The 25,083-nt window shown below is 36.2% G+C and overlaps 3 protein-coding genes across 3 annotated transcripts in view; all 3 read right to left on the minus strand.

Annotated features, from left to right (window-relative positions):
• The window catches only part of LOTGIDRAFT_231431 (hypothetical protein), a gene marked incomplete at both ends in the record, with an annotated part of 24,920 nt that extends 21,199 nt beyond the window's left edge, over window positions 1-3,721 (minus strand). The window contains 6 exons of the mRNA XM_009052827.1: window positions 574-825; window positions 1,363-1,581; window positions 1,976-2,057; window positions 2,361-2,520; window positions 2,788-2,885; window positions 3,175-3,721. Coding sequence (XP_009051075.1) covers window positions 574-825; window positions 1,363-1,581; window positions 1,976-2,057; window positions 2,361-2,520; window positions 2,788-2,885; window positions 3,175-3,721 — 1,358 coding nt within the window. The remainder of the gene's footprint in view (window positions 1-573; window positions 826-1,362; window positions 1,582-1,975; window positions 2,058-2,360; window positions 2,521-2,787; window positions 2,886-3,174) is intronic.
• A 555-nt stretch (window positions 3,722-4,276) lies between these two features.
• On the minus strand, window positions 4,277-11,459 carry LOTGIDRAFT_159187 (hypothetical protein; the record flags this gene model as incomplete). The annotated part of the gene is made up of 12 exons (XM_009052828.1): window positions 4,277-4,631; window positions 5,159-5,386; window positions 5,543-5,758; window positions 6,159-6,261; window positions 6,504-6,673; window positions 7,046-7,534; window positions 8,100-8,288; window positions 8,565-8,640; window positions 9,092-9,183; window positions 9,403-9,627; window positions 10,017-10,238; window positions 11,335-11,459. 12 exons carry the CDS (start codon window positions 11,457-11,459, stop codon window positions 4,277-4,279), a joined length of 2,490 nt encoding a protein of 829 aa, XP_009051076.1.
• A 563-nt stretch (window positions 11,460-12,022) lies between these two features.
• On the minus strand, window positions 12,023-21,986 carry LOTGIDRAFT_159188 (hypothetical protein; the record flags this gene model as incomplete). The annotated part of the gene is made up of 13 exons (XM_009052829.1): window positions 12,023-12,492; window positions 12,698-12,859; window positions 13,067-13,155; window positions 14,689-14,797; window positions 15,197-15,310; window positions 15,707-16,208; window positions 16,759-16,928; window positions 17,294-17,392; window positions 17,877-18,018; window positions 18,537-18,721; window positions 18,945-19,058; window positions 20,380-20,493; window positions 21,926-21,986. 13 exons carry the CDS (start codon window positions 21,984-21,986, stop codon window positions 12,023-12,025), a joined length of 2,331 nt encoding a protein of 776 aa, XP_009051077.1.
• Window positions 21,987-25,083: the final 3,097 nt, after the last annotated feature.

Genomic DNA, 25,083 nt, shown 5'->3' on the forward strand with positions numbered 1-25,083 from the left:
AATGCCCCCCCAACCACCACCCCCCCCCCCCCCCCCATATTAATAATCATTAACTTACTCGTTTTGAAGCTGGACATAAGGTATAACATAACTTCTTGTACCCCTATATAAGTCATCTTGGTAATAGTCGTTTCAGCATTAATTGTAGAAATATCAATATCCATCAAACAGGTTTCTAACTGATTCATCCTTGTTCCCAGATTCAATAACGAGTGCTCGGTCGGTGCTGATGTGGACAGGAATTTTGCAAGGCATGAATACACGTGAGTATAGTCATACATTTTGAGTTCAGGTGTGATGGCGAGCGAGGAACAGCTGCTTATGTCCTCTTGTTGTACGTATGATTTGAAAACCAGATCCACTATACCGGGGAGCACCACATGTCGACTGCATGGTTTACTGAAATACTGTGTACAATCATACTGCTTCTGGACTTTCCTGAAAGAGATAGGAATGGTTGCCAAATATAATCAACTTTTTTTTTATTTTGTATTAAAACCAGTATCCATGGTAGAAAAGCCTCTGATTACAACGTCTTTTACAGAATAATACAATGACACTCAATGTACTTACTGACAAGTATCTAATCCCTCATACTTCTGGGTGTGGAAACATTCCTGTATAATCTCAATATAGTCACAGACTGGGTTAGCATTGCAGTTCTCCTTCTTATCGTTTATACAAACCGGAAGTACCTCACGGCATTTGACGCCGTTAAATCTGTACCATATGACGAGATAAGAGATGTTGATGTCTTTTAGTTTATCTGAACATCTCGGATCACTTCTTACAGCTTGTACCTTTTTGCCTACTACATCCAATAAGCTGAAAACATATAAGGTGTGGCTTGAAATAAAATAATCAGACCAATACATCAGGCCTGACAAGTGGAGTCTCTATATGAATCATTGTGGGCCGAGTAGTGACGAGATAAGAGGTGTTGATGTCTTTTAGTTTATCTGAACATCTCGGATCACTTCTTACAGCTTGTACCTTTTTGCCTACTACATCCAATAAGCTGAAAACATATGAGGTGTGGCTTGAAATAAAATAATCAGACCAATACATCAGGCCTGGCAAGTGGAGTCTCTATATGAATCATTGTGGGCCGAGTAGTGGCCAGAGAATTGTCAGTGGGTGCCAACAGGCAATTATTTCCCTATGCATAATGATGATAAAATTTAAATGTGTGTGAGGTGGGGGGTTTGCAAAGCCGGGCCAGTCTCAATGTTAGGGAACATCGACAACTTTCAAAATAGCTATTAGAGGCTGGATTAGAGGCCGATGTTTCGGTCTGCCTGCTATATACAATGATAAGATATTTGAGGAATGGAGAGGGAGTACCTGTTGAGCACAACTTACCTACAGAGATCGTCAACAAGAATATCAGGGTTCTTCAGAGACTGATATAAAGACCTGATACTGTTTACACCACAGTCTGTATCGAGCTGCTTCAATCTACACTGTTTGGCTTCAGATGATTTGTGGAGAAGGTCAACAGTTTGAAGATGCCACTTGTGACCCGTTTCTACACACTCTTTCCTCACGTCAACCATGCAGGACAGCTCTTCATCTAGTACGCTGAATACAGATTTAAAGACGATAAGAATCCTAATAACTTTATAACCAGTGGGTAAAACGCGTACATTTATCGAAGTTAAGATAATATATTAAATCATTACGTACTATAAAGAACAGCATACAATATACATACATTCATTGAGGGGCACCTGCCTTTGAATAGATCTACCTGAAGGGATGTCTAAGATGATAGAAATACAGCCAATAATTCACGTAATTTAGGTGAAATATTGACTCCTCTCACTATGCTTATGGTGGACGAAGTGGTACTAGCGACTACATATAACAAAAATTGCTGGATTATAGATCTATTGTCCCATTGCTCGTTGCAGATTCTTTCACAGTATAAGTTTGATGCCTAATATATCTGAGTACTGACACATCCTCAGCTTACCTGCAGTTTAAATCTTCTGTTAGTAGCAAACCAATTACCAAACGTCGGGAACACACTTTAGCTGCTTCGATGTTACAACCGCCTGGAACATTACGATGAAAATAAAGAGATTTTTATGATAGAAAAGAGAATGAAGTTGAGTGATTCTTTTCTATCCCTTGAACTGAGGAAGACATTCACCACCATTTAGTGTAAAATGACGGGCCGTTAGCATGAATCTATTCGATTACGAAATGCCAATGATCTCCATCGTGCTATGCTGTGTCAAATGAGAGACGTTTTTGCATGTAGGTCACTCCAACCTGCGTAACGGTCAGGTGAAACCGGGTTTAAAAACCTGAACGTGATAACCGGATCAAAGACGAAGATGAAGAATAAGACATACCATGAACAGGTGCTACGGATTCAGCATTACAATAATCTCCTCTACAGCAATGTGTATATTTATTGTAATATCGACCAGGTTTACATTGGTCTATATCTATACATCCTTTGCTCCATTTCTTATCACCATTATCATCAGTCTCTACTACTGTCTGACACATCTGTCAATTAGATAGCATATCGTTACAATTCATGACCACAGTGCAATTTGTTGAAACGCTATATGGAATAAAGCACAGGACAAATTAAAATGATAATGACAACGTAATTAGGAAACAGTGGAATTACGCCCAATTTTATTGTGACCATGATTATATCTGTCACAAATGTACCTTATGACCAATATACTGTGACCAAATTCCGTTGATCACAACACCTATTTACCCCCATTCCAGTACCAGTAAAGTATTTACTAGCTGATAACTCACCTGATTGCCAGAGCAAGTCTGGCTTGGTTCCTTGTTACATTCTTCATTATCAGGTTTATGAGTACAGCTGTGACAAGTCAACTCGGTATTCTGTAATACTGAAATATAAGACAGGAGCCTTAGTGTAATCAATGACATGGTAAGGTGGCATTTTAAAGCGTGCCGAATTGCCGTATGCTATCTGAATTTTTCTTTATTTATTCATTAATTATTCACTTTTAGGGGAGAAAACCTACAAAACCACAAGTGGTCAATTCCACTGGACGAAACACATTCAGCATCATTCAATCAATGACGTTACTTTGCATTTGAGAGAAATCATTAATAATGTGCAACTTATATGGTCCCTTACTTTGATATTTAAGTGGAAAGTATTTAAAATCAAACCTTGGCATTTGTGAAGTGCAAGTTGATAAAAACTGGCTATGGTTAGGTTAATAGCAAGGTTTCTTGGTGTTTTAGCGGAGACGATTTGAAACTGTATACATTTCCACGACTGGACTAATCTCTTGCACTGGACCTCCAGTTTATCTGTATTCATATAGTCTTTTTCTTTAGAGTTCTTCTCTTTTGTGTTTTTCTCTTTTGTGTTTTTCTCTTTTGTGTGCTTTTCTTTTGTGTCCTTCTCATTTGTGTGTTTTTCTTTCGTGTGCTTTTCTTTCGTGTCCTTTTCTTTCGTGTGCTTTTCGTTCGTGTGCTTTTCTTTTGTGTGCTTTTCCCCCGTGTTTTTCTTCTCTTTAGAACCGGGTGCTCTCCTTCTTCTGGACTTTTTCCCATTAGATTTTTTTCCTTTAGAGTTCTTGTCTTTAGAGTCTTTAGAGTCCTTGTCTTTCGAGTCCTTGTCTTTAGAGTCCTTGTCTTTAGAGTCCTTGTCTTTAGAGTCCTTGTCTTTAGAGTTGCTACTGATGCCAGTCTTTAATGGTTTGATATTCATTATTTTCATCAAACAGATTCAGACAAGTTTCTAAACTGTTTTCGTCGTCGCAGGCATCCATTTTCGAGACCAATTTTTCTAAATCTGTTTTTAATACGATAGCGGTCTCAAATTCACAATGTTCAATTGTCTCATAGAGACAGTTTCTAGCTTCAGATATGCGCCTGAAATGATAACCAAAATAATGAGGTTAGTAAGTCTATTAATGATACCGACACTTCTATATTATATTTCAACAAAGGTTTGCGGTTGGAATGATTGGCTTGACTCTGTCCTGTTAGGATTCTGTTCATAGAAAACTGCAATTGTGCCAAACATAGTTACTTTCCGCTTGCAATTTTCATACTTCTATATATGTAGAGTCTGTGCAAACTGAATTGACTGACGCACGATGTAGTTAAGTAGACGCTTCTTACAATAAGAGAGACTGTTCCAAATTTACAATTGCATGCAATATGGCATAGCATTTTGCAAAATGAGCTAAACAGAAGAAAATGCTCCATAGATTCTACTAACTAACTTGCACCAATCCCACTTTCAATTTCATTAACCAGATTAAGAAGTCACCATCGCAAATACCATTTTAAACGAAATGTGTCCCAATAATGAAATACAAACTCCTTCAAATCCTGGTACAATATTTCTAAAGAAAAGTGATAGGCCTACGTACAGACACATAAAATCTTCCAACTCATCGTCGACATCCACAGACATCTCCGACCAGTCATATCGTAGCTTCTCTATACATTGTCTAGCTTCTTGTATTTTACACTTGGTTTGAGGAGGATATTGGCAGGTATCTTTCAGTCTGGAGTTGAGTTTGGTTACAATACCATTAACTGTGTCCTTCTCACACTCCTCACACGACTCTAAATGCTGTTTGACACAACCTGCTGACTTATCAAGAGCTCTGAAAGAACGAAATAAAATACAAATTGTCATTGAAGTGGTTCAGTGCAACCTGCTCATTTACCCAGAGGTTTGAAAGAACGGAATAAAAATACATTGATCATTGGTCGTTTAAGGTGTTTAAGGTAACCTAGTGACCAGTGACCAATCTGGAGCTCTAAAAAATCTACTTAATATATACTGTTAGTCTAGGAATTCTCAAATAAAGCGATGCGCCAAAATCCTCCGGACAAATTACCCTAATAATATGAAGATTGTTTATCTGAAAGTCCAATGGGTACCATAAAATAATGTCAATATGAAATATGGTCATGTTATCATATTAATACCTATATAATAAAAGCTTTAGAATATCAATCGTCACGAAATTCTGAAATCTTGTAAAAGCATGACATTTTGTCGTAATTGTACATGAAAATCGGTTCATTAACTCTCATAATTTCAAAACGATTATTTCTATCACCTAAAAAGCATCTCGAAATTCAATAAAAGAGGTGTACAACTTCAAAAGATTAGATGGTTACTTACGGGCAGATTTGTTGCCAGTTGGGGTAAAGAAATTTAGACCAGTGATGGACGTCTAAGATACAATTGATGGCACCAGCAGGATCGCAGATCTCACATGGAAGCTGTTTCTGGCAGGATTCTGGTGACAATCCTACGGCTTGATGCAACTGACGCTTACCATACTGCTTCAGATAGTCCGAACATTTAGCTGTTTTCTCTTCAATACACGTTTTCGTCTTTTTCAATTCGCTGTAAGGTCGAGAAACACATTCGTGTTAATTAAAAGCTACAGATTCTGAATCGATCCACGTCGACAAATTCACGAATTGATAAAAATTGTATTAATAAACTAGTTTGGACTCATTTCTCAAGATCAACCATAAAACACCACGAACGCAACCTTACCTGCAGATCTTAATGTCATCTGAACTTGAATACAGTCCTGTAAGGTAATCTTTGACGCATGTTTTGATTTCATCGACGTCGCAGTCGGTTGTAACAGGAGCACAAAACAGACTGGTAATGTCGACAGCCCATTTTAAAATTGCGTGGTATTTCTTACTCGACTCTTCATTACAGTAAAGCTGCGAGTTCAGACACTCCTTCAGTTCATTTAACTCACTGAAAAGCATACGATATGTAAAAGTTCAGGTAAAAGTACGAGCACAAATGACAAATATATGCAATTAAAAACATTGGGTGAAAATCAATTGAAAAGCGAGGCATGAATATAGCTGCCTTTAACATCTACTATCACCACAATAACCACAATAATGAATGGTCCTTTGATCTACTTATGCTGACTTGTGGTTAGTTGTACAACTCTACTATTGACATTCGATGGTTAATGGTTAAGACTAATGTAACCATTAACCATTCAAATTCATGGTAGAAGGGGGCCCATTTTTATGAACTATTATAATTACATTACTATACAACAAAAAGCAAAAGCTCATAATGATTTTTTAAAAATTCAGCGGAAGCTCTTTAGTCCTTTTAGATGTAGCAACAGAAAACTTACCTGCAAGATTTTTGTTGATGTACAGAATAAGCGTTGGTGGAAACGTGGTTCACAAATTTGGCGACACAAACTGAAGCTTTCCTTTCTGTTCCACAGAATGTCTCTATAAATAAAAGGGGGAAAAAAAATTCAAACATATTGTAGATTTAATTTCTTCCCACAGAAGATCACAATAGCAAAATATTTATTAATTATTATGAAAGTGATCGAGACCGAGCGGAACTCAAAACTAATTACAACAGGGTCGCGTTCGAAACTTATGAGCGCTGTTCTTATTTGCAACCATACGCAACTGGTTATCGCTATGGTGTGGGGTTTCCTTTAAAAAAATAGAGTTAAACGAACCTGTAGTTAATCCTAGGTTTGGTAGTTTATCTTGTCCGCAGACTGATTGGTACGCGGTATACATCTGTCCGTAGGCGATATCATAGAGAGTAAAATCTGATTTCTCTGTTGCGATACAACTATCAGATACCGAGGTGGCAGCACATCGTAGTTTCTCCAATATTCCAGCGCTGAAAATCAATAAAATACTTTAATCAATAAAAAAAATCCAAATATTAACCAAACTTATTATAGTTCATTCAAGAGCTAAAACCCAAAAAGCAATTAATAAGATGATAACATGGGCTAATTCCTTCTTTTGCGCTAAAAGTAAAATTGTGACGCCTTTCACAAAGTCAAGAGCACTATCTGTGATCGAAACATACCAAACTATCGTGTCGAACTGACTTGAAAATTGCTTGTCACAATGACAGTTTACTGTGATCAGAATGGAAGACCATACTAAACTATCGAGTCAAACTATCTATAAAATTGCTTGGCATAATGAAAGTTAACTGTGGTCTGAATGTCTATAACCGATGTAAATAACATGATTGTCTTACCTACAGACTTGATCAAGATCATCATCTGGCCCGAGGTTCACCAATATATCCCCTACATCATCGAGACAGGTCTTTCCCCCGTTAATGTCACATTTACCATTACCACTAAAGCCAGATTGGATGGTATCACCTGTCTTCCAACTGTCACATGCCACCGATTCTACCCGTTCAAATACCTTCAGATATCTCTGTACCGCCAAGTCCGTCACGGCATCTATTTTATCAATTTTCTTCACACAGCTTTTAAAAGTGTCGAAGGTTGGACACATATAGAGTACCATTTGATCGTTTCGTGGAGGAAATTTCATTATTTCTTTATGAGCACTCTCATAACAGACAAACACTCCCTGCTCGACAGAACCGACTGAAAATATCTCTGTTAAGGTACAGGGTAATTCTAACGCTCGTACTTTAGCTTCGGCGAAATATCTGAACTTTTCTACATCTTCACAATCTTTTAATTCATCTGTCAGGCAGGTCAGGATATCCCTAAAATTCAGATTGAAAACATTTTGATATCAACTTTCAATTCAAATTCAACGCGTCAGCTTCGATGTAACCGAGTCCAGGTCTGGGGCGTAAGAGCTGACTTGCTGAGCTGAGTCACCCGGACGGGACAATAAACCTATGTACTGTTCTCTAAAATAGTATTGTACCGTTATCCTGATTAATTTCTTTCATTGCGTACTTCAAGGCATTCATTTCCTTATCAGGTGCATTTCATCTTCAATGTAAAGGGTTTGATGGCACGATCACGCTCATTGTCGCTAAGAGAAATTGAGGTTTAGGGGATCTAAGGCTTCGGCTGGCCCCCTTAGAATTCTTTTATTCAATTTTTATAACTTTTTGACATTTGAAATTTTCACTTTCCATTTGCTTGAATTATTACATCGTCATGGTTCCGCAAATTTTACAAGTGAACGAGTTCACAAAAGGATGGCTCCTAGTAAGAGATTTACTCTCTAAAGGGAAACATGGTAGAAATGTGTGAACGTGTTTCAAACGTTTTGAAGAGACGATAACCAGATTATACTTAAAGCAAAGGAACACTTACGCGCAGGTGCGAGAATCTTTCAAACACGTTTCCCAATTACTTGGTGAGCAGACTTTGGTCTGACAGGTTGGTAGAGACTCTGTGCAACTGGAGATAAAATCACCTTGAAGATCAGTGACAGCCGTTATATCTTCATCCGAATTACAACCACTTATTACCTGGCCTAGTTCCTCAAACCTTGACAACGTTCTGAAATGAATGAAGGAATGGATGAATGATATTAGGTACACAGACGCAGATTGGTATCAGGTGTTCCAAGATATCATACTCTGCCTTCTAGCGGCAACCGCGACAGCAATTTGTACTGTAAAGCTCCCGGGAATTCCCTGTCGAGATATCAAGATGTGAGAAAATGGAAACTGTAATATTTTCTGTTTGTACACAATGGATCATTCAATTGGGTAAAGGTTTCTAATTTTATTACCATTCTTCCAACGAGAATGTAATAATATCTGTAGTACTTACGAGCAAATATCGGATTCAGCGGATATCTCGGCGATAATTTGTGCAGCTTTAACAGTATCACATTCTTTGCATTTACCTGAAAAGATACAGTAGTAGAGGTGAACATTGTGTAAAAACAGATTCCTGTTGCACAACAAGTGTACGTTGGTACAACTAATCCAGGAAAGATCAATGACTAGATGTTTTTCCAAGGAATAGACAGTATCCTAGTGAACCTAAATTCGATTTTTTCTTTTATGTTAGAATCAACTTTTGCAAAATCGTGATGAAACAATATCTTGAATCATTTCTCATTATTCCAGTCAAGCCAGCTGTAAATGAGTTTTGATAATCTAGAAAACCCGAGAGATTTGGTTAATTAAGAACCAACTGGTAGACGGTATCCCTGGAAGCCTAAATGTTTATCCATGTAAAACGATGGCTGTTTCCTTTCTATCTATATTATCAGTATGCGCTCACATTCCGTAATTCGTTCTAAATGCTTATCAAATTTCTTAATCCATGTACAGACAATGAAATATACTTACAGAATTGCTCAATCTTGGTATTTCTATAAGTTGTAAGAAGTTGAGAATCACTGTTATCTTCTAATGTGGTCGTGTCAACTTTGAGTTGGTTACTGAAAATATGTAATACCAGACATTTTAAAACCATCAATACTTATTTGGAGACATTATTCCAATGGACAGACTTCGTTCCCATAACTCGGTTGACATAAAGGTCTGGTAATTTTTCATCATTATTCCAGTCCAACCGACTGTATATTGACATTGATAATGCAGAAAAGGTCAATGACCAAATGTTTGGCCAAAGATCCCCCATATATCAGAGAACAAACCTGCAAACAGATGAAGGAATCAGACCACTATTAAATAATGCCAATTCAGCTAGTATAGAATCTGAAGGTTTGATAGAGCGTTCACACTCGGGTTCTGGTATTAAAGGACATTTCTCGCTGTGCAATACTCTCTTCTCTTCTACCATTGACTGTACTTTAATATACTCTGAGGGGAGACAATCCACTGTATGGTTAGTTACACACGAAAGAACCTGTTTTAATTTCCTATAAAATAATTCAAATAAACAATACTGTTTTAAGGAGTGTTAATGACTTTGAACTTTAACCTGATGCCTTTCCATCTTAAAAGATCAAGGTTAGCTCTCACGGGCTCATTTCATGTCTTCCTACTTGATTGTTATTGACTTTTATTGTTTTGGCAAAATTGTAACCAACAACATCTGATAGATGGTGACTATGGATGGACATTTGTAACAATCGAATACATCCACATTCTAGGAAGATCGGCCCATGCGTCTATACATTATAATCCTTATAGTGGTAAATGCTCTATGTAATCTGTAATATAAAAGCATGTTCCTTTCAGTTATCACTCATAAACCAGAGCCACGCAAGTGAAATCCGAAGGAACCAAATCAGGGCAGGAATCTTACTTGCAAGAATCTTTAGACAGTTTACCATCTTGAACAGTCACCTGTTCCAGAACAGGATCAGCTAAACAGAGTTTGCTGTACTCGATGTTACAAGAGGCTGGTGAACAGAAGGATGTGATAGTGGTCTTCATTTCATTGGTGAGATCACTGATAACAGATTTTAACGTCTCTGGACATTCTTCTGTTGTCCTTGTGACACATCTAAAGGATGATCTCGTAGAACTGAAAAGTATAGAATGTTTACTGCATTCTATTAAAAAAATACTTTTCAACAAATTCATCACAACGGGAGTATTATATTATATAATTTTTTTGCAGATGTGACCCCGAACCTTTTCAATTGTCATCCTTTTTGAAGAAATTGTTTTTTTTTAACACCAGGCTCGTGTATTTGACTATTTTTACTGTTGTGGAATCCACTCATTACATCCGTAACTTCAATGACAAAATATGTTTAAGACAATTTACCTGCAGGTGCCTGTTATAGAAGAACTGCTGCCAATGGTATGCTGATAGAAAGATCTAAAACACTTCGCAACATTCTCAACTTTACATTTCTCTGTACTTTCTGAAACAGATAGTGAGGTTACTTTACTCAATACGGTTCACGATAACGAGTTGTGCTCAATTAAATAATTAAAGAGCGATATAACAATATTAAAATAAAACTTGTCTAGACTGACAGCATCAGCAGAATTGAAGCTTATGACTCACATCTATATATATTATGAATGAGTGTAAAATCTTAAAAGAACTCACCGAACGTAATTTTTTCACCTGAAAGAAATTTTAAATCAGTATAATAAGAATTTTATATTTGAAACAAATATAGGAGTAGTAAGGCCATTCCATTGATAGTTTCATGGGTAATAAGTGCGTTAACATCAACCATCTTAGAATCATTATTTCTTTAGATCGTTATGAGGTTCTCGTGTGCATTGCAAAGATGTAAAACTCTTTAATTTGCATCCTTCTTCGAAAAGTCATCATACCATAGACCGGATATGATGTCTCTGTATTGAACCTAACATTATTAATGCATATGGAAAGTGTCTGTCTTTTTAAAAATGGCGACGGATCTGGAAAGGCGTTGTTCTCTTTGTAAAATCGATCACAATTTCAAAACAAAACTTGAAATATTTACCATCGCAGATTTTTGTTTTCAGCTTTTTAAAAGTTTGTAAATGAGGTCGTAAAGTGTGGCGTAAGATTGTAATTTCATTGGTAGAAGACACGGAGCTATCTTTGACATCCCAACATTCTGACATAGACTTGATACTAGATTCTATAGTAGTCGTTAGTTCTCTGGAAAGTATACGGGATATGAGAGGATGGATTATCGCATTGACTGAATTGTGGACCACGTAAATTGTCTTTTATTGTTCTGGGATGATTCTTTGGAAAATGCAATGACAATGAGGCGATATGTGATGATATCGGCATTATTAAAAGTGTCACCTAGATTGCTTTGCTAAGAGAGGTGGTTGGATTGCTGTCTACGTAAACATCGTTTCAAAAACGTAACAGATATTGTTTATTTGATTTTGTTTTACCAAAGCTTGTTTCTAGGTGTCTCTATTCATGTAGTTTGTCATGAGCAGGATATAGATTTATCCAAATGACTATATAGTGTAGATTATAAGTTTATACGTTTAGTGCACCATGGATTGTTACTATAGCAAGTAGGATTGTTTTCTATTCCAATATAATGATATTGGGTAAGATAAAGGTTTATCTAGATACAGTTTGCATTTCTATAGGATATATAAATTGTTCAGATTGGGCAGAGGTTGGAATTCGCCAGAGACGAGGGAAATATCAACAGGTTTCAGATCAAAGCCTTTACTCAGTATGAATGAAAACTACAAGTATATGCCAATATGAAAATAATTTATTGTAAATCCAAACAAAATGATATCAGTGAATATTGCACAGTGTTATATAAATAAAAGCCAAAATGATCGAAAAATCGAAAAGTCTGAATATATTGCAGAAATGCATTCTTCTTAAAATCTGTGATTTCTTCTCTGAAAATTTCCAGGTATACACAGCTTGGACTGTCCGTTGTTGTTATATAAAACCCGTTCCTCTCTTAACGTTGGAAATTGTCTGGCGAACATTTTCTTTCCAAACTCTCGTCTTGAACTGTTGTATTGGTTCAATTTATACGTCCAGTAGGGGCTGTTATATCCATGACGAACTGGATAGTCAATACCGGGTAGCAGGGCCCATCTTGGTACATCTAGAGGTAACTGGAAATAGGGTTCGTCACTCCAGTTGACAATATCTATACCAGATGCTAAAAATGCAGCATCATCTTCGTCATTGACTGGAGTATATACCACGGGGTCTTTTGCTTCTACAGGGTAGTCGATCCCGGGAAGCAACATCCATGATGGAAGTCCAACGAGTGGTAACTGGGTCCATGGGTCTTCAGCCCATATCAACTCAGAATTGAAGTTGTCGAATGTCGGATCTGAAAATAATATAAAACAGCCATTAGACATACTGTCAATGATATGAATGCTTTGAGGCGTCGAATCCATTTTACTGAATTTCAAAGAGGTTTGATCTCAGTTTATAAGTAACGTTTTGTTGCTTTTTGTTTAAGGACGTAATTCAGTTGCTGATTGGCAATGTCCTTTGACAGTTTTGAAAAGAATCCATCCAGGTGAACCTACCATCCATCCTGGCCCAGTCAGGAACCTCAACATCATCACAGGGAGTCCATGGTTCATCAGCCCAGTTGAATACATCTTCTTTAAACTCATCCTGGGAAGATTTCTTGTTGTTGTTATTGTCGTCTTTGTTGTTGTTGTTATGGTTTTGGTTTGCACCAAGATCTGAAATATAAAATAAATCATTATAGACTACATGACTAACATTCACAAAATCGTATTTTCGAATATTCTTAACCATGAATAAGCCCCTTCCCAACTTATTCAATGCAAATGATCGTTAAAGCAAAGAATACCCAGAAGTTTTTTGCAATAGAAATCTAGTATTTATTATGGTTTTGTTTAGAACGAAATAATAAAATTTATACATACCATTAGTAGCGGAGAGTTGGTCTCCATATTGGTTCTTTGACAGAAAATCCAATAAGATCCCATCCACTACGTAGCTTATAACTGGTAATCTGCAATTACAAATAGAAACATTAAACTTAATATAAGATTTTTACGTTGGTGTTGGTAAGAATGAAATAAACAATTCTTTTTACAATCAGTGCTGGTGATTTACTTACGTGATTGCCATAGTTTATCGTCCACACAGAAATATAACTTGTAAAATATTTCAGAGCAGTGTTAAAACGCTTCTTTTCGCTATGAAAATCCAAAAGCTAATGACTTTTAGACCAATTTGACGTTATGTTCATTATGACGTCATAATAGATATAAGTGAACAGAAAACAATGGAGTTCCCTCAGAAACAAGCCCCGCCCCATCTTCCCTTTCTATTTCAAAAAAATACCCCGGTTCTCAAATATATTCCAATAAAATTCAAAATGATCATAGGATTTTTTTGCAATACGTAAGTGTTTTGACGAGCAGTGTCTAAAGCATTTAAAAGAAATCCCTTTAAGCCCAAAGGAGTTGTGTAGCTTTTGGTTTCAATGACAAGGTTTTTGGTAGCAAATCAGCCGACTATATTGTGTTACAGGCTTCTTTTACGAGCCATGCCATGATATTTTCTTGGACAGATTTACAGCAACGAAATGGTTGCCTTCACACCATAGCGATTACCATTTGTGTATGGTTGCAAATAATGAAAGTGTTCATGTGTTCCGAATGCAACTCACAACTAAGTTTCATGAAAGTTGCGCTCGAGGCTTATGACCGCTATTTTTATACGCAACCATACCCAACTGCTGATCGCTATGATGTGAGGGCCATTTATAACACTTCTTCAATAGTACATTATCTTAAAAAGAGTAAATCACAAATCGTTAAACGACCAAAAACAAGCAAAATTTAACTCCCGTGTGATATCATAACACCGTAAGTTCAAGAGTAGATTAGGAATAAAAAATACTTACAGAATAGTCATAGTCGTCTTTCAAAATATCTCCAACTTTCTCAAAATTACACGAAATTCGCTCTGAAAACTTGCAGCGTGACTTTCACTTGAAAAGTAAAATCTGCGAGTGTGACGTTATGTCACTTGTAACGTCATAATAAGATATTAGCGTTTGTGTAACATATTCTGTGCTGTTTCGGATATAGTCCGAGACACCTGCCTCTATTCCATCCTCTGGTAGCCGATAACTGTCAAAATATCTATCAGAGACTGGAATATAGGCAGATCTTTTGGACTATTTCGGATATAGTATTATGAAATTAGGAAATAGAATGTGGACTTACAACTTTAACATCGTCACAGTGTCAAGCCATGACGAACTGTGTCTAATACCTTGATTTCATTGGACTATTTTCTTGTATCGCGTAATTTGATTCGTTAGCGTACAGTCAAACCCATAAAATCGCTGCATTTCAAAATTTTCGTGATACACAAAAGAGCCTATTAGACGCAGATTGTAATAGCATTACATTGTAAGGAACCGCCTTTTGATGCTTAGAGGATTAGATATGGGCTTTAGGTTTATATAAATCTTTGCCATTTTGAGAATAGATTTTATATATCTATAGGATGAATTCATTCTAAAACTTACGTGCATTTCGCCACCCTCTGAGCATCATCGACTTCCAACAGGTCCAGAGATAGACTGGCAGATTTAGTGACTAACTTTTTATACACTTTCACATCACATGTTGTCGTTGCTGGAAATAAGATGTCATTGTTATAAAATTCATTCAATCTTTAAGCTTTAAGCTTTCAGTCCCAGTCCAAAAGCTGAAATTTGAGCTCCAATTAGAATTGTTATGGGTTTTGCAAGCGAGACAGGGTAAAGCAACTCTGAAACACCTGATGATAATGTGCAACTCCTGGACGCTTGCTTGCTGATCTGGAGGTCAAGATTACAATCCGCCACAGATCTAGATATATACTCTTGGATTTCTCAACCCCGTCTTCCTCTCCCATGGATACGGGTTGGAGTGCTGATATGAAAAAGCGGAATATAACTTAAAAGAGGTGAAAGTACCATAACTAAAACCAGCTTCATAAAAGAAAGGAAGGTGTGGGGTAACTGGAAAAGGGGAAATGGCAAACGAACTTACGACAATTCTGTTCATCACTTCCATCGTCACAATCCTCCACCGAATCACAGACATTTGATTTATCTATACATTTATCACTGTTTGCACATTTATGTTCTTTCTCTTGATCACATTCTGAAATAAAAGTCGAGAATAAAATAACAAATTGTTGAAATTTTGACAGATTGCACCCAGTGGTGGCGCCAGTGGGGGTGGGGTGCAGGGCTCATAGAAAACTGCTTTGTATCTTCAATTGAACCTCACTTCATTTCTAGCGAATTTAGTAATCAGAAGACACAAATGCCTTCTGTTTTTGAAAATTTCTTATGAGCTACATAGGCCAATGAAGTCAGTCTGCCTCCTGTTTCTACCCCTAGTCTTCAGAGGCTGGCGCCGTTACTGATTAACCCTAAGCTGCAAACGCAAAACATTAAAGGGAAAGTGGGCTCCTGATAAATAATAACAAGAATCGTATTGTATTTCTTTCTCTTTTTGTACACAAATCATAATCAGCTCATATAGCTAACTCACCTTCTGTTGGTGTGAGTGAAATCAACGAAGTTTTGATCAAACTGATTCTGTTAACACTGGACGATTTTAAGGAAAACAACTTGACGTTAACACTCTTGGACTTGAAGAACTCGACCCCACTCGTTGCCAGTGTGTTCGTTCTGAGAACCTGGGTTGTTCGAGTTGCCTGTCTCTGTTGTCCAATTAATTTCTTGTTGACGTAAATTCGAATACCGGTAGAAATATCCCAGTCAAATTCTAAAACGTACTTAATGGAGGACGAGAACATATTAGTCTTTCGTACGTTAAGAGTCCAGATCAGTTCGGACGTTCGGAAGGTAACTACTAAATTATCGGATTTTAGTGTAGCCTCAGCTCCGATATACGTCGAATCTGATCCGGTGGTAAAAAGCTGCACCGTGTCCTTGAGTTCCTCGAGTTCACACCCCAATGCCAAATAAAATGATTTACAACCACCACTTCCTAATTTCGACAAACAACCAAATTTACCATCTTTTGGTGCCTAAAATGAAACATTATCATTCATTGAAGTGGTCTAATGGCGGACATACAGTCGTAAAAAAATCAATTTTAATCTAATTAGAGCATGATAGCTTTAAAGATAGAAAGTTATTTGAAATAAGAGATCAGTCTCAAAGTTTGGTGTACAAGTGAGAATTGAAAGTATTTTCGGTTTCTTTTGCAATTTCCACAAAACTTGCAGAATGTCACCAAAGTATAATATCTGATGCTGCCCATGATCTAAGAGAGGGGTTCAATCTTTTTTTTTTTACCCCTTTCAAAAGCATTGATCGGTCCCTTTCCCTTTATAAATCCTTACAATTTCATGATTTTGTGGCAGGTTTCCCCTGCCACTGTTTCATGTCAAAGAATAAAGCCTGAATAGAAAGACTTGAATTATAACTTCATGCTTGTCGCCTTATTACCAACAGGTTGAAAAAATCTGATCTGTTTTGTTATGTTATCCTTGTCCCCATAATCCTCTGTTTTGCACATGCCTTTACCCTGAAATGAGACCAATTTGAACTAAAAACCAAGGCGTTATAACTTACCGTAAAATAATCCGCTACGGGTAAACTCAGAACTTTCCTTCCCTGTATTTCTATAATTTTAGAAGTTCTAATAGTAGTGGAGGTCCTGACAGTGAAGGTCTCTGAAGAGGTTACTAAAGATCCGGATTCCAGAGATTTAAATATATAGCTGCTGAATGGTATGGTAGTTTCTGAAACAATGAGAAAATTAGAGCAATGATTAAAGATTATAAATCAAAATAAATCAAAAATACGTGTTATTATATGTCGAGGACAATTAAGCATCTATCAGCATTATTCCGATACCCTGTCCGACATCTGTGGCTCCGAATTCTGTGGCTTCAATAATCTGAGTCCAAGAATGATTCAACTATCGCTACAATCATTCAATGCAACCCATTCTTAAAAAAAATAATAGCTGTAACCGAGTCGAAAAAATATTTGCAATCCATGCTGACAGGAAACATAAGTCTTACTGAGTCGACAAACCAATAAAAAGTAATTTTGGACCATTTTAGAACCTACAACGCATTTAACAACTTTGGATAACACTTACTTTGAAACTGGCATTTTGTACCAAAATAACCATCTGCACAGGCACAGATATCATTTCCAGAGCATTTACCATTGTTCTGACAACCAGTAGGACAAAGATCTACAATGAAAGAAGTTACATAAATAGTAATGTACCGTTTTATACCAGAAAGGAATGTTTGATCTAGCCTGACAATAAAAAACTACCACTATGCGGAGTAGAGTTGTTAATCTTCTTTCTAGTTTGAAACATTGTTTTCTTCATTTTATATAAAATATGAAACAATAACAGCCCAGACAATTCTCTTTTCAGCTCTTCCTTTGATCACTGTCCTTTGTGGTTTTTATGGTTCATACGTTCCCAAAGAGGGGAATGCCAGGGAGTTTTATGTCAAATTTTTTTATTCTTTTTACATTGGAAATGCATCATCGAAGCAAAATTAAAAAAGATCGTTGGGACCTAGGCATCAGTAGCAATGCAATTATTAGCGTTTCAATGAATCATCACATGAGGGGCCGAGTAGGGATCACAGAATTGTCAAGTATGACTCAAGGGCAATCCCCCCTTCTGTAGAAACACCACCGAATCCTATAAGGAAACTTACTATCAATATTACAGCCATAAAGCTCAAAGCTTAAACATGGTTCATTCTGCCATGTTGTTGGTGCTATGATGAAGGTGTCTGTAACAAGTGAAGGGAAGAACAGCGATCTGTATAACGAATTATTTGAGAATGCATTGAGACCCTGAAAAGAGAATTTTTTGTGAACGATAGATACAGAGACTTTGAAGCTGATACATTCCACAACCGACAGACATCTACGGATGCTGAAATTATAGATTGTGATGTTCCTATTTGGTTTGAAAGATATTTGCGGTAGCAACTCCAAAGCTGTTTAATTTTATAACCATGTATATTCTATTCTATGGTTTTTAATCCTAAAGTTAGATAATGGTAAGTAATGTCATCAACGCCAAGGGTGATAACTCAAAATTTGTTAGTCGAAACATTGCCGAATTCAAAGTTGTAAAAGATCTTACCGTTCCATATCAAGTTTCAGCAAAATCAAATAAATTCCAGCTTCTTTCACGCAAAAACGAGGCGCTGACGGGGGAGCAGACGTTCGTTTAACCGCCGCTGCTAATGAACAGGGCTAAGGTCGCCCTTCGGGGGCATTGGTGACTCTTTGCATCTGGGTCCTAGCTAGTTCAATAGAATCACTTGAGACAGATTCATCAACATTACATGTATATAGCTACAAACCTCATAAAGTGTAACTTCTTCATCGCTTCCAGGCAGAACAGCTTTCAATGTCCACGTTGACAAATAGTTGAGGGGATCAACAACTGATTGCTTGAGCGTAAATACAATAGCTGATATCGCCCTTGGTGTATCAAATTTGACTTTGAAGAAGGGTTTGCTATCATCAGATTTGGGACACCAATTACCTGGAAGATAATGTAGTCTGTTAATGAAAAATAAAATTGGGTTTTACCCTTTGTCATATCTTTTGTCTAATTGTGCAAATATGACAGGACAACGTTTCGACCAGATACCACAAGAAAGTAAAGGTTGGACTAAATCACCAAAAGAATATCGACAGACCTTTATAATTGACAATCGTCGTAATAAACTATATTATTATAAATTAAACTGTACAAGTGTAGCTACCTTTGTCATTTGATGCTCTGGCATATGATGGAGAAGAACCAGTTTTGCTTGACGAAGCTATTAAACTTGAGTCCAATATGGTTCCATCTTCCATTCCTAGCTTTTCGAGGCATGCTGAAAATAGATTGAAATAAAATGAATGATTTCAGACAACGTATAGAATGAAAATCTGGCTGGCTGGCTGGCAGGTTTGTATTTTTATCAAATAGAAAGAAAAGATTTTCCAAAACGTTTTATGTACGATGAAACTACCATAGAAACTGGTGGAAACATATCTTGCGAAAAAGACGTCATCAAACGCTTGGTCCCTGCGGAGTTGCAGGAACCACAGAAGTCCTATCAAAAATTAGAATGGTGCAAAATGATACTATCAGTGTCCCCGATACACATGGGAAATTGAGAAAACCTCTTTACAATCCCTTTAAGTTGATTGTTTTTGAAAATCTTACGTAAATTGAATGAATCTAACATGTATGCTAAATCAAAATTTCCTCTCTCTCTCTCTGTGTAGATAACTGATATATAGAGGTATAGTCGACAATGACACCATGCCTTATCAAATGTTTTGATCGAACACTTTCCGGTCGATCGAACTCAACATATTCACCACCAGGACCCTTTTAAACCATTTCTTACATTTCTAATAGTAATAATATTGTTTGATCAAGATCAAATTTTCATTTATGTACTAATGTATATTTTGTTCATCAAAACGACTGACCGACAGCGATTGAAAATATGAGAATATGCTATTTTTCTGTAGCTGATGCGCCAAACAACGCTGTGCAGTGTGTATTTGGGGATATGCTGGGAACAGCCACGAGAACTTACTCCAAAGAAATTTACTCATCACTTTTGATGAGGTTTCTACACACACTCAGCAGGCGTGGAAAGTGCAAACAAATATGTAGAGATGAGACCTACTTTTTACAACCTTGAATCGAATTGGAGTGAAATCGTTCGTAAAGGTTCACTACCGTCAAAACATCCATATTACTAATACAAACAGCTTTCTTGTCAAATACAATACAAGATTTGACAGTAGATAATATAATATATAAATACGATAGATAGTGTGATGAATACAATGTTTTTCGGGCAGGTTGTTATATTATAGGTCTATTGAAAGTATATTTGTATTATTTCAGAGGTGAACGTTTCGAGACTTGAGAATAACAGATTATATGCATTTCAGGCCCGTAGCCAACCTTGAGTGTTAGGAAGGGAAAGTTATATATCAGCATATAGTAGTGATGTATGGTTTTTAGTTGCAGTATTGGAATTGGTCGGTTGTCAGAATTTTTTCAGGATTTTTTCTGTTTGACATTAATCTTTCCCAGATTATCCATATCCGTATTTACAGCTGAGTAGACTGGTATAATGTTTTGATATAAAAGATGAGAAATGGAATTAAAAATTCAGGATCTGTACTTACCGCAATTATTTTCGTCGCTGCCATCATCACAATCGTTGATGGTATTACAGGTATCAGTTTTAGAAATACATTGGTTGTTATCAGCGCACTGAAATTCTGTCACGTCGTCACAAGCTGAAAATGAAATAAAATGGAATTTTACACTGTCGTTATTTTAATTTAACCCCTTAATGATTTTACATCAAGGGCCTTTTCATATGTATTTGGCAAACTAATATCATCGATTTGCACAGTTCCTTTTTTCAGTCAGACGATGTTATCATTGCGTTTGCGAGAGACAGGACCTTTACTGTCCCTTTAGGAAAAATATTACAGTGTACAATGGGGAAATTCTTCCCGTATAAAAAAAAAGTGGTGCCAAATCCCCATGAAGCTAGAATTTTAGGTATTCTTAATGCTCGTACCTTACGTGTCCGGTTAAAATAATGGCGCATGTCAGAATTACATCAAGAAAGGCAAATGCAAAGGGTTCTATTTAATTGGGGCATCATTCCCATAATTTTTTTTTATTGTGTAGATTTGTATGTGGGCTTCCCGTGTCCCTTTGCAATGTGGAAATCAGACACCTTTTACGTCTACACTCAGCGAAAATATAATTAATACTACGAATTCCTTTAAAGCTTGGTCAAATTCAAATCTAGAGGACAACATCCCTTCAGGACTGGTCACACGATACATATACGATCTTACATACATACTGAATCATTTCGGAACCTTATATAACTATACTTCAAATAAACTCAAACAAAGGTAGGCCTATATATTGCTCTTGTCCATTTAGAGCTAAATATTGTCATGTATTCAACCGGTGTGGTTTATTCTATATCAGGGGTTTTCAATCTTTTTTCTTTCTACTACCTCTTTCAGGATCATTGATTGATTGCATTACCTCATACCCCTCTATAAATCCTTACTATTATGCGATATTCCCTGACGTTTTACTGCAATCTTTGGAGAATATAGCCTGACTCAATAGAACTAAAATTGTAAATGTCTAAATATTTTTAAGCTAGACGACAAAGCGAATCATTACACCGGAATATTTAAAAATCACCCGAGGTTGAAAACCCCTGTATTTTGCTTTTGCCAGCTGATAGAGTTCAATCTGTAATACTTTTTTACCGACGGTGTAAGCCTTCAGACCATTCAAAGCATTCTTTCTTAAAAACTTTACCTATATTATTCCGTATAATTGTAGACGAACTTAATGCCGATTTACCATTATGAAGTTATGAAGACTTTTCGTATTTACAGTTGCAGACAATTTTATTTTTACTAGCAATGTAGATAAAATTCTAGATTACATCTAAGCTATAGACCTATATTACCATTGTTAAAGCCTGATCATTGACCGAAACACACTGATTCTGACCCCCTGCTGCCTTAAGAAACATATTGATTTGGGATTCCTCTGTCCGAACACTTATATTACTATATTTTAGCAGTGCAATCTCCAGAAAATTAGACTATTAGGTCAGTCTCAATATAGTTCCATTTCTATTTCTATAACGATATACTAATACAATAATAGTGTGTATTTATTTACCTTGGAGTGTAACAATCAAATTGATCAATAGCAGGATCACAGACCAAGTCGGTCCCCGCATGTCGAGAAAATAATATCCAACTGTACTGAACCACGGTCTAATGACTATTACAGCCACTCTCTCACCTCGACTCTACCTGCACTATTATATACTATCTATGTACTCAATGGATAGAATGTTGGGCGTTTATAATTCATAATGCCTCCTTTTAATATTACCAAACCCCTTTTCAAAAACCTGTATTATGTTTGTGAACAGACTGATGTTAAGAAAGCAACCCTGCGCTCTAGTGACAACTAAAATACCACAAATAATAGAAATTATTCTAAGACAGTTTTAATTGGTTTCACATGATTTTTAATAACTTGGCGTTTTTATATAAGTGTTTGAATACGAGGTTCTTTTTTGAATGATATTGAACCCCTCCTTCTTGTAAAACAGATTTGCATGGATGCCGATATGATTAAAAATATTATTGATTCTTTCAAAATATTCTGCATGACAATACTAATCCGCTCTGTACAGTATTTTTTTTAGATATAATATTAAGAATTGCCTTTTGAATGACGTCGGAGGTTACACAGATTGGCAGGTTGAAAAACACTTTTTTCAATTTTTATTAATAGGTCATTCCACCTTTCCACGTTGGGTGTTTTTGAAGATGTTATTGAAATCGTTATAATTGCTATGAAAGAAATTGAAAAACCAGTTATTGCAAATTAATATACCTTATCAAACATAATAAACTACTTGTAAAAGATATTGCAAGCTTAATTTTTAAACCTTTTGAAGGATTCAGAAATCTGTATGAAGAGATCAAGTATTTTATCATTTAATTTTTAAGGGTGTGGTACAGAAAATTTTAAGAGCGCTTAAACCCTGTAGCGGTGAGCGATCTTAATTTTGGGCAAGGTTAAAAAAACTGGAAAAAAGGAAAAAGCAGATATTCAACCCTTTTTTACAAGAACAAAAATTTAAATTCCGGAGAATCCTTTTTACGAACTGCTTTTTGACCGGACCTCTGCATGAAATTCGTAAAAATTTGTCTCTGATCAAAATTTACCAAACTATCGCCTTTACTATCGCAAAAAGCGGTTTGGCTTTGGAATAGAATATGGGACTATATCCATGTCGTACCATTAATCTAACCTATATCAGAGGAAACCAAGGAGTTTATGTTAATATTATTTATTTTGTGTTTTATAACAATTTTATAGTGACGTCACCGTTACATAAAAATTTAAATCAGCGGCTGTCGTCCTATTTTGTCGATTCACCACGAGTTGGAAGTAAATACACACAAGGGTTATCTTATTTCATTTGAATAAAAAAAGTGACCAAAATAGCAGTGTTTAAACGAGAGAGAAATTTCCATATAATTGTTTCGTAAACTAAAACACCAACATGATTTACCTTAAAGGGAAACTGAATGTTCATACGGAGGTTTGTTTAGGACATGTTTGATTTTTTTAATTTATGATTTAATAAGTGGAAATAAATCATAATTCGGCAAATAAAAATAAAAATAGTAAACAAAAATGATAATTCAGCAAAAAAAATGAAAAATAAGTAGAATTAAATCACAAGTAAAAAAAAATAAACATGTCCTAAACGAACCACCGTATGTTCATGATATTTATTGTGTGTTTCATAAAAATGCATCCTCGTGGTCATTTGTCAACATGTTCACAGAGTTTATTGAATTTGAGCTGCAATATTACAATATGACACTGCATAACTGTAATCTGATGTCGCTAGTGTAGGTACAGGAGGCGGTTAGTAGTTTTAAAAATGGAAAATATTATCTTGATGTTTTGTAACTCTTGTCGTTGATCAGTTATTCCAGTCTCAAATATTCCGGGTGGTCAAATAACCTAGTTCCCGATTCGTCTTGTGACCAAATCAATTGTGACAAATTTTCCTTGTCATAAATATACTTTGTGACCAATTTAACTTGTGGCCAAATTTACGATATCCAAATTACCACCTCCATAGTGAAAAAATTCATTTTTATCTGGATGTTTTGTAACTGTTATAGTTGATCAGTGACGTCATCGTTACATAAAAAATCAAATTTACCGACGCCGCTTAATTCTGTCGAATCAACAAGAGTTCAAGTAAACAGACGCAAGTGTTATCCAATTTCAACTGAATAGAAATAATTTTATAAGTATTTGATCAGCCATATAACTAGTTATTTACCTAATCATAACAGAACATTGTACAAAATTTCACCAATTTATTTACTTTCCATTCAGTTTTTATTCTTTTCATTAATAAAGTAGAGTGACCGAGTTGGGTTTATGTTGTTCCAAAAGGCCACACCCTATTTGTCCAACATTCAGGGGTTCTTAACTGAACTGCGGGTTGGTTGATGTAAATTATTGCCCTTGTAATTTAGCTTTCGGATTTTGAGATCCAGGTCTGACCTCGAAAGAATACAGCTCCACAAATTCAAGCTATTACGAACTTCGTATAATATATACCTTGACATCTCTCTGGTATCTCTCTTTATGGGGTTGCATTGTAGGCTTGCGAATACAGCCAATTAGAGGTCCCGACAGAAAGTCCGTGAACGCGAAGCCACAATGTTTACTGCCGGCGCACAATCCATTCGAATCGCTTCATTCCATGATACAAGAATAGTGGCTATTGTAGTCACGGTATAAGACGAAGTTCATAAAAGCTTGACATTGTGAGGATGGAAAAAATGATTGATCCATCACAACTTCCGGTCAGTTGTATAGCAATCCGATAAATAGTCGTGTTTTAAGTTCTATAGGTAAAGGACCCATAGCTACAATACTATTAAAAAAACAAACTCGAGCAAGGGGCATATTCTTCCAGCCACCTACGCACATAAATATTTGAATTCTATGAATCTAATATTATTCTTACAAAAGTTGACCTACAAAACAAAATATCACTATATGGTTTAGTCTAGTCCTTGAGGGGTGCTGTTTTGAAATCAGAACTGGCTAGTTTTTGAAATTCATGTCATTTACTTTTTTGTTTCTGAATGGCCTTATGAAGACTGACGAAACCATGTAGTGTAATTACTATGCATAAATATCTTGTGACCAATTTATCTTGTGACCAATTTACCTTGTAACCAGTTTACCTTGTGACCGATTGATCTTATGGCCAATTTACTTGA

Source organism: Lottia gigantea, assembly GCF_000327385.1.
Source record: "Lottia gigantea unplaced genomic scaffold LOTGIsca_19, whole genome shotgun sequence".
NCBI classification, from domain to species: Eukaryota; Metazoa; Mollusca; class Gastropoda; family Lottiidae; genus Lottia; species Lottia gigantea.